General features: G+C 33.7%; 2 protein-coding genes across 2 annotated transcripts; one reads left to right on the forward strand and one right to left on the reverse strand.

Moving 5' to 3' along the window:
* Positions 1-298: 298 nt before the first annotated feature.
* On the forward strand, positions 299-986 carry LOC120178979 (MLP-like protein 43; the record flags this gene model as incomplete). Its single annotated transcript, XM_039184721.1, has 2 exons — positions 299-509; positions 605-986. Coding segments are annotated over 2 exons (489 nt in total), but the record flags the coding sequence as incomplete, so codon positions are not given.
* Positions 987-3046: 2060 nt separating this feature from the next.
* LOC120178838 (ribonuclease 3-like protein 1) lies at positions 3047-3844 on the reverse strand. Its single transcript, XM_039184614.1, has 2 exons — positions 3710-3844; positions 3047-3265 (listed from the first exon to the last, which is right to left on the reverse strand). Exons 1-2 carry the CDS (start codon positions 3831-3833, stop codon positions 3087-3089), a joined length of 303 nt encoding a protein of 100 aa, XP_039040545.1. The 5' UTR covers positions 3834-3844; the 3' UTR covers positions 3047-3086.
* Positions 3845-12824: the final 8980 nt, after the last annotated feature.

Consider the following 12824-nt stretch of genomic DNA (forward strand, 5'->3'; position numbering starts at 1 on the left):
TGGATTATTATTTTTGATGTAATATGTTAGTTTGGATAAATTTGTTAAAATTTTTTTTAACGAGTACGATTTGAGTAAAATTTTATCAAGTTTAACGAACAACGGGTCAAATCGAATAATAAATTTTTTTAACGAATACAGGTGGAATACTGATCAACTTTTGATCAACTTGCTAGATAAGCACCATTAATGAGTGCCATTTGGAGGTGATTGCATTAGGCATAGAGACCATTCTATAAATAGCGTGGCTGAACATCAAACAAACTACCATTACTTGAAAGCTAAGTATTGATTATAATCCTGCTGTGAAACAATAGCGTCTTCAGCTCTGACCGGTAAGCTTGAAGCCGATGTAGAGATCAAGGCTTCTCCCGAGCAGTTTCACGATATGTTCGCCAACAGACCGCACCACATGCACCATGCTTGCAGTGACAACTTTCAACTATCCGAATTACATGAGGGCGAATGGGGGAAGGTCGGCACCATCCTCACCTGGAGTTATGTGCATGGTATGCTACAATTATATAAACATAACAAACCCCATAATTCTTTGCCATGCTTCTCGACTGATTTCTTGCTCTTCCTGTTTGTTAATAATATCAAGATGGAAAGGCTAAAAAGGCGAAGGAGGTAATCGAAGCAGTAGACCCAGATAACAACTCGATCACTTTCAGAGTGCTGGAGGGAGATCTAATGGAAGAGTACAAGAGCTTTGTATTCAACTTTCAAGTTTCCCCCAAGAGCGAGGGTGGTGGAAGTGTAGTGCACTGGACTTTGGAGTACGAGAAGCTGCACGATGGGATTGAGCATCCAGCGACTTTGCTGGAATTCACCAAGGACGTGTCCAATGCCATCGACGCTCACCTCACCAAACCAAACTAAAGGCATGTCGGTATCATTACTACTACTTGAAGCACTACTTGTCTAATTAAAGAATAAATCCATACTTCCTTTGCTTCGGTGCCAAATATATGCATGTTTGGATCGATATGCTGTCATGTAAGGGAGCTTCTTATTGTATGATATGTTTGTGGTTTAGATATGTAACAAGTTATGTATTGTGTGCTACCTATAAAATATGATTTCCTAACTTCTTTCTACTTCTTTAAATATGTACGCTTATTAGGATTTTATGCAAGGGTTAAGGTGTATCGAAGCCTTTAAATTAAAAAAATAATTAAAAATTTTAATTTATTTTATACTCAATTAAATTTTTATATTTTGAAATTTTATCGATTTACATATTTGATTGATGTTAATTATTAAATTTAACAAAAAGTTTGCATCTCATATCATATCACAAAGTAATAAATTGATATTTTTAAAATTATATTAAATTTTAAATATTTTTTATCAAATTCATAATATACCATTGTTAAGACAACGACATAATTAACTAGGTATTGATAGGGAGTTGTGGGAAAATTAATTTTTCCTCACGCATAACCGACTCACAAACTCATTCTCTAATTAAGTAGATCACAAATTATTATTTTGATAACTCCTAAAGAAGATTGATGGTGACCTTTAGAACCAAACATTTTTAATCTTCATCACTATACACTTACATAAGGTAACTTTTTTGGTCTTCAAACATCAAAATATCAAGTTAAGACATTTACATATATATATTCACAATTCCATAAATCAAAGTAACAACTTGTGATACAATGCGATTACATAATTTAACCTTTTTAGTCTCAAAACATTAAAGTGCCAAGTTAAGAAATTTTCATACATATTCATACTTCCATTCACTAATGTAACAACTTACAAACTATCATCATCACTACACACTTGTATAAATTAATCTCTTTATTCCTCAAACATCAAAGTGTCAAGTTAAGACATTTTCATGTATATTCATACTTCCATCCATTAATATAACAATTTGCAGTAATCATCGTCATTATACACTTGCATAAGTTCACATTTTTGTCATTAAACATCAAAGTGTCAAATTAAAACATTTTCATACACAATAATACTTTTATCCATCAATGTACCAACTTGCAATAGTTCTTCTTCTTCTAAAATTGTATCATTCATCATTCAATTATCTTTTTATTACTAGTTTGTTCACTAAAGTTTAATTTTTTTAATTTAATTACTTGACTTCCAAATTACTCCTAATTTAATCACTCCAACTGGTCATACCGAATCCTATACACGCGATGGGCACAAAAATGAATTGGTTTCTTCTTGATCACCAGCAAGAAAAAAAATAAGTATTGTCTCCCAGAAAATGCAGTTTCATTAAGTTTTAACGATGAGATACTAAAATGAAACAAAAACTAAACGTTGTGTACGATTTTAAAATAAATGAAAGTTTAGTTATTAAAATAAAGGGTAAACTACATGTTTAGTACCTAAAGTATCACTTTTGTTCCGTTTTAGTACCTAAACATTCAATTTTTTCAAAATCTTACCTAACGTTTACTTTTTGTTTCATTTTAGTATCCCGTTGTTAACTTTTTATTTCATTTTAGTACCTAAATTTTTAACGGCAAGGTACTAAAATGAAACAAAAAGCAAACTTTAAGTATGGTTTTGAAAAAAATTGAAAGTTTAGGTACTAAAACATAACAAAAGTGATGGTTAGGTACTAAACATGTAGTTTACCATAAAATAAAATAGAACTAATAGTTTAAGTACGTGTAATTTACCCTAAAATTAAGTAAAATTGGATACTCTACTTCTCCCATAAAATAACACAAGGGGCAAAATTTCATCCAATTTCAAACACATGCATAATGTGAAACATCCAAATTTTCCGAACATAAGTCTGCCGAATACTACATTCTAATTATCTAGAAATGGCCAAAAACAAACGAACAACATGAATTACAAATATATATTAAAACAAATAACATGTACAAAATTTCATCAAATATTCCAAGTTACGAAACGCGATGAAGACATTCTAGCTGTCACTACAAGCGAAGCAATGTCAGAGATATCTAACATCCTCGATCATCAACGTGAATTAGGTATGTTAAGTTAAAAATGCTCCGTCTATGGTTACATTTTGTTAGAAAAAGAAATAAACAACCAGTTATTTTGTCCTTTGTGTGTGTTCCAATGAATCACGAGTCCTTTGAAAGCTTGTTAGGTGGAAAACACCCAACATGTCTCAAATACCACAACGCACCCTCAGCTGCATGATCGGCCGCCATTTTCTTCTTTGGCCGAGGGTCACTAAAGCACTCTAAAATTGTTTTCAACGATCCTTCTTGCATCTCAACAACGACTTTGAAATACGAGAGAACGTATGATGACAACAACACAAAGGAAAACATGATTTGAGAATGATGGCTTACATAAATAAAAAAAAATAACATCTACAAGAAAATGCCTAAAGGATTACTTTGTTGCTAGTATGAAATTGTGTTTATATACGCGAGTCTCATGTTTATGTATTTATAAACGGGCTGTAAAAGAATCAAACAAAAATATCATTACGTAAACTTAATCAGATAAGAAAGGAACCAACTACTATATTTAAGTTTCAATGATTTAAAACTCACTAAGTGGCTTTAGTGGTAGAAAGAAATATTGTTTTTCCTAAAGCATCCGAGTTCGAGCAGCTACGTTTGTCTGGTATGTGTGCGTTGTCAATAGAATAAAAAAATTTCTGAACAGATACTATCTTATGTCACCTTTCAACGGTTTAATTTCTTGACTCATGAAAGTGGAGCTGATGTTACTTACAATTTCATGTGGCAAGGGCCTTCCTCCTTGCAACACTCATAAAATGGATGCTTCCAATTGTTTGCAGCACATATCTCATGCAACTGTGATTTGGCTGAAGCCCTTTTTGGAGAATCTAACATCAAAATAAGATCATATTAGATTCCAGCAACCTTTTCTTTAGAAAAAAAAAAAGTTAACCTATATTTTTTAAAATGTTAATCTATTAATAAAAAATTATTATAAATAAATAAATTTATAATGTTGGTACATTTAATGAAAATATATAAAATTTAAAATAAATATAATTTAAAAAATTTGATATGATAAAATATAAAATTTTCAAACCCACAAAATATTTATCAATCATGTAATTATGTCTTGATCAAAATTTTCAATTTATAAATTGTAAAATAAACACGTTATAAGATAACAAACTAATTTTTTTTTTTTTGAAAAGGGTAGTTTTTTATGTTATTAATCGACAATATAACATACAAATCTAGACGAAAAACATGAGTCTCGTTAAAAAGCCTCCCTAGACCTATTTGGAGGAAAAATAGTGCACCATGCTTGTCAATACAACGATCCAACTATTTATTACACATATCATCAATGACACTGATTAACCCAGTAACACAGAACAAACAGGCATGAATAATTGATTTTAATCATAAATCATGCTTGGAATTGATTCTATAACCTCAAAAACATCAAAATCCTTCATCAATTTCACAAACCCTAAAATTTGAGATCTTTCAACGCAATCCAAATTAGCCAGCAATAATGGTACTAAATGATAGCGTTTTTCAAATAGAACAATTTTGTATTTCACGGTATGATCCAAAATCCAAAGAAAATTACTCAAAAACGAGAAATAAATTACTCAAAAACGAGATATAAGTTTTCTCTTACTTTTCTAGGGAGTACACAACCAAGGGGCTGAAAATGGCTAAGTTTTTCATGAAATTTCTAATGAATTTCATGTTAATTTTCCTTATATTAAAGCTTAAATGGATTAAAAATTTATTTAATGTGAAATGTCCATTTCACCATTAATGAAACTTGATATTTACAATAATACCAAGACACATAACCTTATCATCTTTCTAAAGTTAAAGATGAACAAAATATTTTACCCTTTTCCAATTTTACCAAGTAACTTTCCAACAATTGCAATCTTTCCACTTTGATCAAACGATCCAAATTAAACATGAAAGTAAGTTCTCAAATTCAATGGTCAATATTATTTTCCAGCATTTTAACATGTGAAAATAATATTTTTAAGACTAATTTATCATCTTTCAATTTTCTCGAAATTTCTTTCTGATCCAGTTTTTCAAGTTCTTACCGGATTTTAACTATTTTCTAGTTTCAACATAAATTATGGATCAAGAATGTGATTTCAATAAAATCTCACTCTAAAAAATAAACTATATATTTATGGAATAAAAATTATTTTTGAGAAAATTATCACTTAGGTCCCTAAACTTTTCCTATTTTTATACTTTGGCCACTAAACTTTTAAAACTTACATTTTGATCACTAACCAAAATTTGGGGTATTACACTAGCGCATCTGCTGCAGTTCTTCCCAATCATCTTCCTTCATCGATTCTGGCTTTTGAGGTCGTAGAGCCTTCAAAATCCCTTGTTGTGCCAACAAATCCATTACCCTCGTTTGTCATAATCCGAAATTACCATGACTGTTAAACTTCACCACTTCGATTTTCGCACCTGCAATAGCCATCTCAAACCTTGCTCTTGATACCAATTGTTGTGAAAATGGGCTAATTAACTTAGGAAATCAACAAGCAGTAAAAAAAATAAAGAACACAATATTTAATGAGGTTCGACAATGTGCCTATGTCTACGGGAGCGACGAGTAGTTGTTCTCTTTATCATTCACAATAATCCAAAATTAGATTACAATTACAGTGTATCATAGTAACCCAACATCTATCCTCCAACTGGTATATGAGTCATACCTAACACTAAGGTAGTTTCAAGACCAAATAAAATGAGTTGTTCAACTAAGTACACATGTATGTAGTGGTCCAAGTCATCTCAGCTATCATATTGAATACATCTTAATTAGATTGTAATTGCATAATTGATTCCTTGCTCAATATCCTCCACTAAAATATACTTGGGGCATCACTCATCATAGTCTACAAATTTACTAATATATATAAACGTGTCTCAAAAAAAAACTTTCATAATGCATTACTTGTGAATAAATCAAAATGCAGTTTTTTTTTATAAAAAAAGGAAAGTAGACAAAGTAATAAAAAAACCATAAGTCACCAACCAACTTAAATGCAAAGATAATAAGCGTGTATAAATGCTTAAAACAAATGATAATAAAATTATAGCCAAACCAATAAATTGTAAGGAGAACATTAATTTTCTAACCAAATGTCAATAATATAATATTATCTCACATGGTCCACCACAATTAAAATTAACTGAAAATATAAATTATGATTATCATTCAATCTTACTCTCAGTTACTTATGAATTGATATTTTCTCTAAAAATATCAATGTGAAACTGTCATCAAACAAGTCAATTTATTCTTAATTGATATCATCCTCCGGAATATCCTCGTCATCAGGTCTAAAATTCTTTGATGAAACCCTAAGATAATCGCACGTTTTACCAGGGCCTCTTAGGACAAAGATAGAAGATAATAACGCATCCACGTCTTCTACATCCTTCCCTAGTAATATCTACACCAATTTATTTATGTTCCAATAGACTTCAACCAATTGGCCCAGCTCTATCCTATAGAAGTCAAATACCTTACTCACAAAGTTGTGCACGGGAAGATGAAACTAATCCTGAAGCAAAAGGAGGAAGGTGAAACCACTCTGGATTCCCATCGCTTCTATCTCATTAGTCGCTCATGTTGAGAAATAAACGAGTATGTGTAATTTTCCTATAACCAGATTAGTGAGAATGCGAAATAAAAGCGGAAAAATAATACCCGAAATTGATAACGGAGTTCAGCCAATTTTGCTTACGTCTCCGGACTGCTGCAAATCTTTTACTAAGAGAGAAAATTTACAGGTGTTTACAAAACACTCACTACTCACAAGAAAACTCTCTAGTAATGGGAGAAAGAAATGATTTTTGGGATAATTTTGAAGCTAAATGAGATAGGGTATTTATAGTTGAAGCGTAGAGACTAATCTTTGAAAATACCCTAAAGTGCAATGACTAAAATGTAATTAATCATTTCTTAAATTAAAAAAAATGGGATGCTTAACTTTGAAAAATTAGCAGCCCCATTGAATTTCCTTGCCAGCCGCCCCACGTGATTTTTTTTACTTTCATCAATCTCCCACTTGAAGATTGATTTTAATCTGTCTTCACACCTCGATCGATGCAACAACATTTCTGGTCTTGTTATTCTAGCATGTCAACTGAAGCTGAACACAACTTCAGTTTGTCCGTAGTCACCGTCTTTGTCAACATGTCTGCCGGATTTTGAGATCCACTAATCTTGTCAAGTTTCAAAATCCCATCTTCCAGAAGAGACCGGATAAAATGATGTCGCAATTGTATGTGCTTCGTTCTGGAATGAAAAGACGAATTTATTGCTATATGGATAGCACTTTGACTGTCGCAATACAAAACATTGTTTTCTTGTTTCTTGTCTAACTCTTCCAAGAAACTTTGGAGCCAGACCATCTCCTTGCTGGCTTCCGTAACAGCGACATATTCTCTTCAATTGTGGAGAGAGCAACTATCTTATGTAGTTGAGAAACCCCAACTCACTGCAGTTTCTCCTAGAGTATAGACATACCCTGTAGTGCTTCTTCTGATGTCGACATTTCCGACTAAGTCAGTATCTACATAGCGTGTCAGTATTGTATCTCCACCTTTAAAACAAAGTGATTTGTTTGTAGTACCCCGCAGATATCTGAGGATCCATTTAACTGCTTCCTAGTGTACCTTGCCCAGATTATTCATGTACCTGCTAACAGTTCCCACTGCATGAGCAATATCTGGTCTGGTACAAACCAGGGCATACATCAGACTTCCAATTGCTGCGGCATACGGCACCTTCACCATGTGTGTACGTTCTTCCTCTGTCTTTGGTGACTGTTCTTTGGAAAGTCTGAAATAAACACCTAAAGGTGTACTTACTGGTTTAGCATCTTGCATGTTGAACTTGGAGAGTACTTTTTTGGTGTACTCAGCCTGTGATAACATCAAAGTCCCCGAATTTGTGTCTCTCTTGATCCTCATCCCAAGAATCTACTTTGCAGCGCCCAGATCCTTCATAGCAAACTGTTTCGATAATTTTTGCTTCAAGTTTATAATTTCTTGCATATCTGAGCTTGCAACGAGCATGTCATCAACGTACAATAATAAAATAATGAAGCTGTTTTCAAACCTCTTGATGTAGCAACAATGATCTGCTTGGCATCTGTTAAAACCACTGCTACTCATAAAACTATCGAACTTCTTGTACCACTGTCTAGGAGCTTGTTTTAAACCATACAAGCTCTTCTTCAACCTGCTTACCAGGTTTTTCTTGCCTGCCTCTATGAAGCCTTCTAGCTGCTTCATATAGATTTCTTCCTCCAAATCACCATGAAGGAAAGTGTAACACCCTCAACCCATACCCGACCCGGATACGAGTCCAGGATGTCACATTGACTAAACAAAACAATACTTAAAAAACCGATAAAACATTCGAACTTATTTTACTAAAATACAATACTATACATATATTAATACAAGTTTATCAAAATAATCAGAGCATACATCACTTGACACTTTGATTACATGCCAACATTCATTTGCATAACAAAAGGACCTACTGCTCAAGTTGCCTCTGATATGATAGTTGCAGGAGTAATGTTATCCAGCTGCTTAACCTTGATCGTCTACTTTCTTGGATCCTACGTGTGAAACACTCACACGCTAAGTCATTGACTTAGTGAGGCAATATAATAATAATGATAACAAAGAAATGTAATGGAAATGCCATAATTAAATGAAATGAGACGAAATCAAATGCTTAACCATGCAGTTTATATCACCATGTTCTTTATCTGTAAGCATAATATATTAACATTCATGAATTCATATTAGTAAGATTATTGGCCCATGATACCATATTGAGAACCTAAGGTATGTGAGTACTGTGAGGTTGTGCACTATGTTGTCACCACAGCTCGTATAAATGCACCGAAGTGCCACGTAGAATTGCACCGAAGTGCCGCGTAGAATTGCACCGTAGTGCCATATAAGATTGTCCCTAAGGACCATGTAGAAAATTTCCTTAAGAATAATATACATATACCAAGGATCAAGTATGTGTCTTAAAATACCTCACACATGTTCCAAAGAATACATATATATCCCGAATGACCGCGTAGACCCTCTACTCTTGGCATGCCAACTATACCTATAGTTCTCACCTACATAACATGGGCTTTCACCATTCCCATAATTTATATTGTATAGACCTATAATTTCCATACCTTTATCACATGAACATATCATGTTCCATCACTTTATCACATAGCTTATATAACATTTCCTGCATATTTATGTCACTTAATGCATATAATATGAATTCATGTCATGTATCATAATATGAAATGCGATCATGTATCAAAATATTGAATCTAGACTTATCACAAGTCTAGAACTGAATAGAATACTATATTCATGCTATGCATATGTACTCACCTATATTTCCTTGTTTTTCCTCTATCGTTCTTACGAGGCAATTGTTTTGGAACTTGTTTAGGCTCGGTATCTACAGAGTAATTCATTGATGCTAATCAACATACTAATTAATGTATTCTAAACTATCATTTCTTGGGCTAAAAGAAAAGCCATTTTCATCTTTTAAGGAAGGTATGCATCGATGCACCACACCATGCATCGATGCATAAATCCTATTCGATGTTTATATTTAAGGGGGTGTATTGATGCACTGATGGCATTCGATGTTTGTATTTTAAAAGAGTGCATCGATGCACATGAAGTGCATCGGTACACCTTGAACAATTTCTGGGATTTATCCTTGATGCATCGGTGCACATTGAATGTGCATCGATGCACATAGCCCAAAAATGTTATTTTAAGCACGAAAATCTCTTTATAATCTTCTCTAAACTTTATATTTCACCTCTTTTTATATCCCTAACTTGCATACACTTACTTAAACTAATTATTATCCATTCGATACCTTTAAAACTTAGAAATCCAATTCTCTATATAAAATTTAAGAATTTCATTCAATTTCCAACATGTTCTAAATCGAATTCTAACACTTCATATCCTTTAATTAGCTTGATGACAAGTCGAATCCCACTTCTAATTCTTATTATGAACTCTATTCCAATATTTTACTTTTCTACTTCCTTTCTTTAATCCTTCCTAACCCCATCATCTTATGGTTTTAAGATAACCTAAGCTTTCCTTAAGCTTAGTTATCATCTAATGATCAATAAGCAACCTTAAATTCATCAAGAATTTGATTCACAATAAACTCACCTCTAACTTTGTCTTCACGGTGAAAAAGAAGAAATAAGAAGAAGAGCAATCTGGAAACTTTTGGTCTTTCTCACTAGCTTCCACGTGGGAATAAATATCCTCAAATAAGATTTAATTATTTCTCTTGCTAAAAGACTCATTTTCCCTCTTAATTTCCCTTCTTTGCTTATCCATCCTACATGAAACATTCCTATTAAATCTTTCAATTATTCAATTTATCTACTTTGGTCACTAAAATTTAAAATTTCACAATTTGATCGCTAACCCGGTATGGAGGATGTTACAGAAAGTTGTCTTTACATCTAACTGATCAAGATGTAAATTCTCTACAGCTACAATTTTCAACACCAGTCTGATTCTAGACAGTTTTACGACTGGAGAGAAAATTTCATTATAGTCAATACCTTTTTTTTGCTGAAAACCTTTGACAACCAATCTTGCTTTGTAGCGTTTTCTCCCATCATGCTCTTCTTTGATCCTGTAAATCCACTTGTTATGGAGCGCTTTCTTGCCTGGTGGTAATTCAACAAATTCCCACGTCTGATTTGACATAAGTGAGTCCATCTCATCTTTCATGGAAGACTCCCAATTGAATGAATCCTCCACTTGCATTGCTTCATCATAGCATTATGGTTCACCATTGTCAGTCAGCAACAAGTAGTGCAAAGAAGGCGAATAACGTTGGGTTGGTTTAGGAATTTTGGAAGATCGTCTCAGTTATGGTGTGCCTAGTTCTTCTTGAACTACTTCAGGATTAATCTGAACATCATTTCCAGAAATCTCCTCAAACTCAACAAATTCCTTTGTTTTAGCTTCGGTATTTAAGCTACTTGATTCTATGGTTGACATGTCTTTGTACATCACATTCTCATTGAAAATGAAGTCTTTGCTTCTGATGATCTTTCGATTTTCGTAGTCCTAAAACCGGTAACTGAACTCATCACCACCATAACCAATAAAGACGCATTTGTTGGACTTGGCATCAAGTTTACTTCTTTCAGCAGAGTTTATGTGTACATAAGAAATACAACCAAACACTCTTAAGTATGAAAGGTTTATTTCTTTCTTGCTCCAAAATTCCTCTGGTATTCCTCCATCCAAGGGAACTGAGGGCCCACGGTTGATCAGGTAAGCTGCAGTGTTGATAGCTTCAGCCCATAGCATTTTGGGCAAGCCGGCATGTATCCTCATACTTCTGGTACGTTCATTCAGAGTTATGTTCATGCACTCTGCTACGCCATTCTGTTACGGTGTCATGGGAACTGTTGTCTCCATTTTGATGCCATTGTTTGCGCAAAATTCTCTGAATCATCTATTTTTGTACTCTCCTCCATTGTCAGACCTCAACCGCTTGACTTTCAAACCAGTCTCATTTTCCACCATAGCCTTCCATTTTTTGAAAGTATCAAAGACTTCTGATTTCTTCTTCAGAAAATAAACCCACACCTTCCTTGTAGAATCATCGATGAAGGTGACATAATATAATGAGTCTGCAAGAGATGGAACTGGAGATGGTCCCCATACGTCAGTATGAACCAACTCTAACTTTTCTGCCTTGGGTGTCTTGCCAATCTTTGCAAAACTAACTTTCTTTTGTTTGCCAAAGATGCAATCCTCGTATAGTCCGACATCTACACTCTTTAGATCCAGCAGCTTCCCTTTTGACAAAAGTGTCTTCATCCATTTCTCGTTCATATGACCAAGCCTTTGGTGCCATATGTTTGATTTTCCATCAGCATCTGTTGCAGCAATGATATTCTCTAAATTTGATGTTACATAGAGAGTACCAGTCTTCTTACCACGAGCAATGACGAGTGCTCCTTTGGTAATCTTTCATTCACAGCCTGAAAAGGTTGTGTTATATCCTTCTCCATCAAGCTGTCCTACAGATATCAAATTTCTTTTGAGGCCAGGAATATGTCTTACTCCTTTCAACGTCCAGGTGGTCTGGTTTGACAACTTTAATCGGATGTCTCCTTTTCCGACGATCTTCAAGGTTTCATCATCAGCTAGATGAACCTTCCCAAAATCACCACTGATATAGTTCTCCATGATTTCTCGGCATGGGGTGGAGTGGAAAGATGCCCCTGAATCCAAGATCCATGATTCAATCGGACTGTTGACACTTAGAATCATGGCATCACCTATCTTTTCTGTCACGTTGGCAGATTCCTGTACGCCAGTTGTCGTAACCGGTTTTCGTCCGGGCACGAAATATTTTACTTGGCGGGAAAAATGATGTGAATAAATATTTTTTAAAATAATTTGGAGTCGCCATCGGCCTTTTGGGTCAGGTAGGTCGAATACCTAAAAATCATCTTTTAAAAGAGTATTTAAGAAAACATCAGTTAAAAGATAAACTGATCTGCGTTTAACCAAAAATTCATTCTTTTTTATTAATAAAAAGGGATTCGTGGTCGGTTACGTTTAGGGAAGGATTAGCATCCCTACAACGCCCAAAATTGGTACTTTTTAATTATAAATTGTCTCTATTATTAGAAATTTAAAAATTCAAAGATATATTTAATTCATAATTCTATTGTTTCAAATAATTTTAAGAAAATATATTAATATACATAAATAATATATTTACTTATTTAGAAATATCAA

The sequence above is a fragment of the Hibiscus syriacus genome, unplaced genomic scaffold (genome assembly GCF_006381635.1).
Source record: "Hibiscus syriacus cultivar Baekdansim isolate YM2019G1 unplaced genomic scaffold, ASM638163v2 tig00112383_pilon, whole genome shotgun sequence".
Taxonomy (NCBI): domain Eukaryota; kingdom Viridiplantae; phylum Streptophyta; class Magnoliopsida; order Malvales; family Malvaceae; genus Hibiscus; species Hibiscus syriacus.

Coding starts and splice junctions, on each gene's coding strand:
- LOC120178838 (XM_039184614.1), bottom strand. CDS start 3,833: ATGTTAGATTCTCCAAAAAGGGCTTCAGCCAAATCACAGTTGCATGAG. Junction 3,266..3,709: donor CCCTTGCCACATGAAATTGT/AAGTAACATCAG, acceptor CATCATACGTTC/TCTCGTATTTCAAAGTCGTT.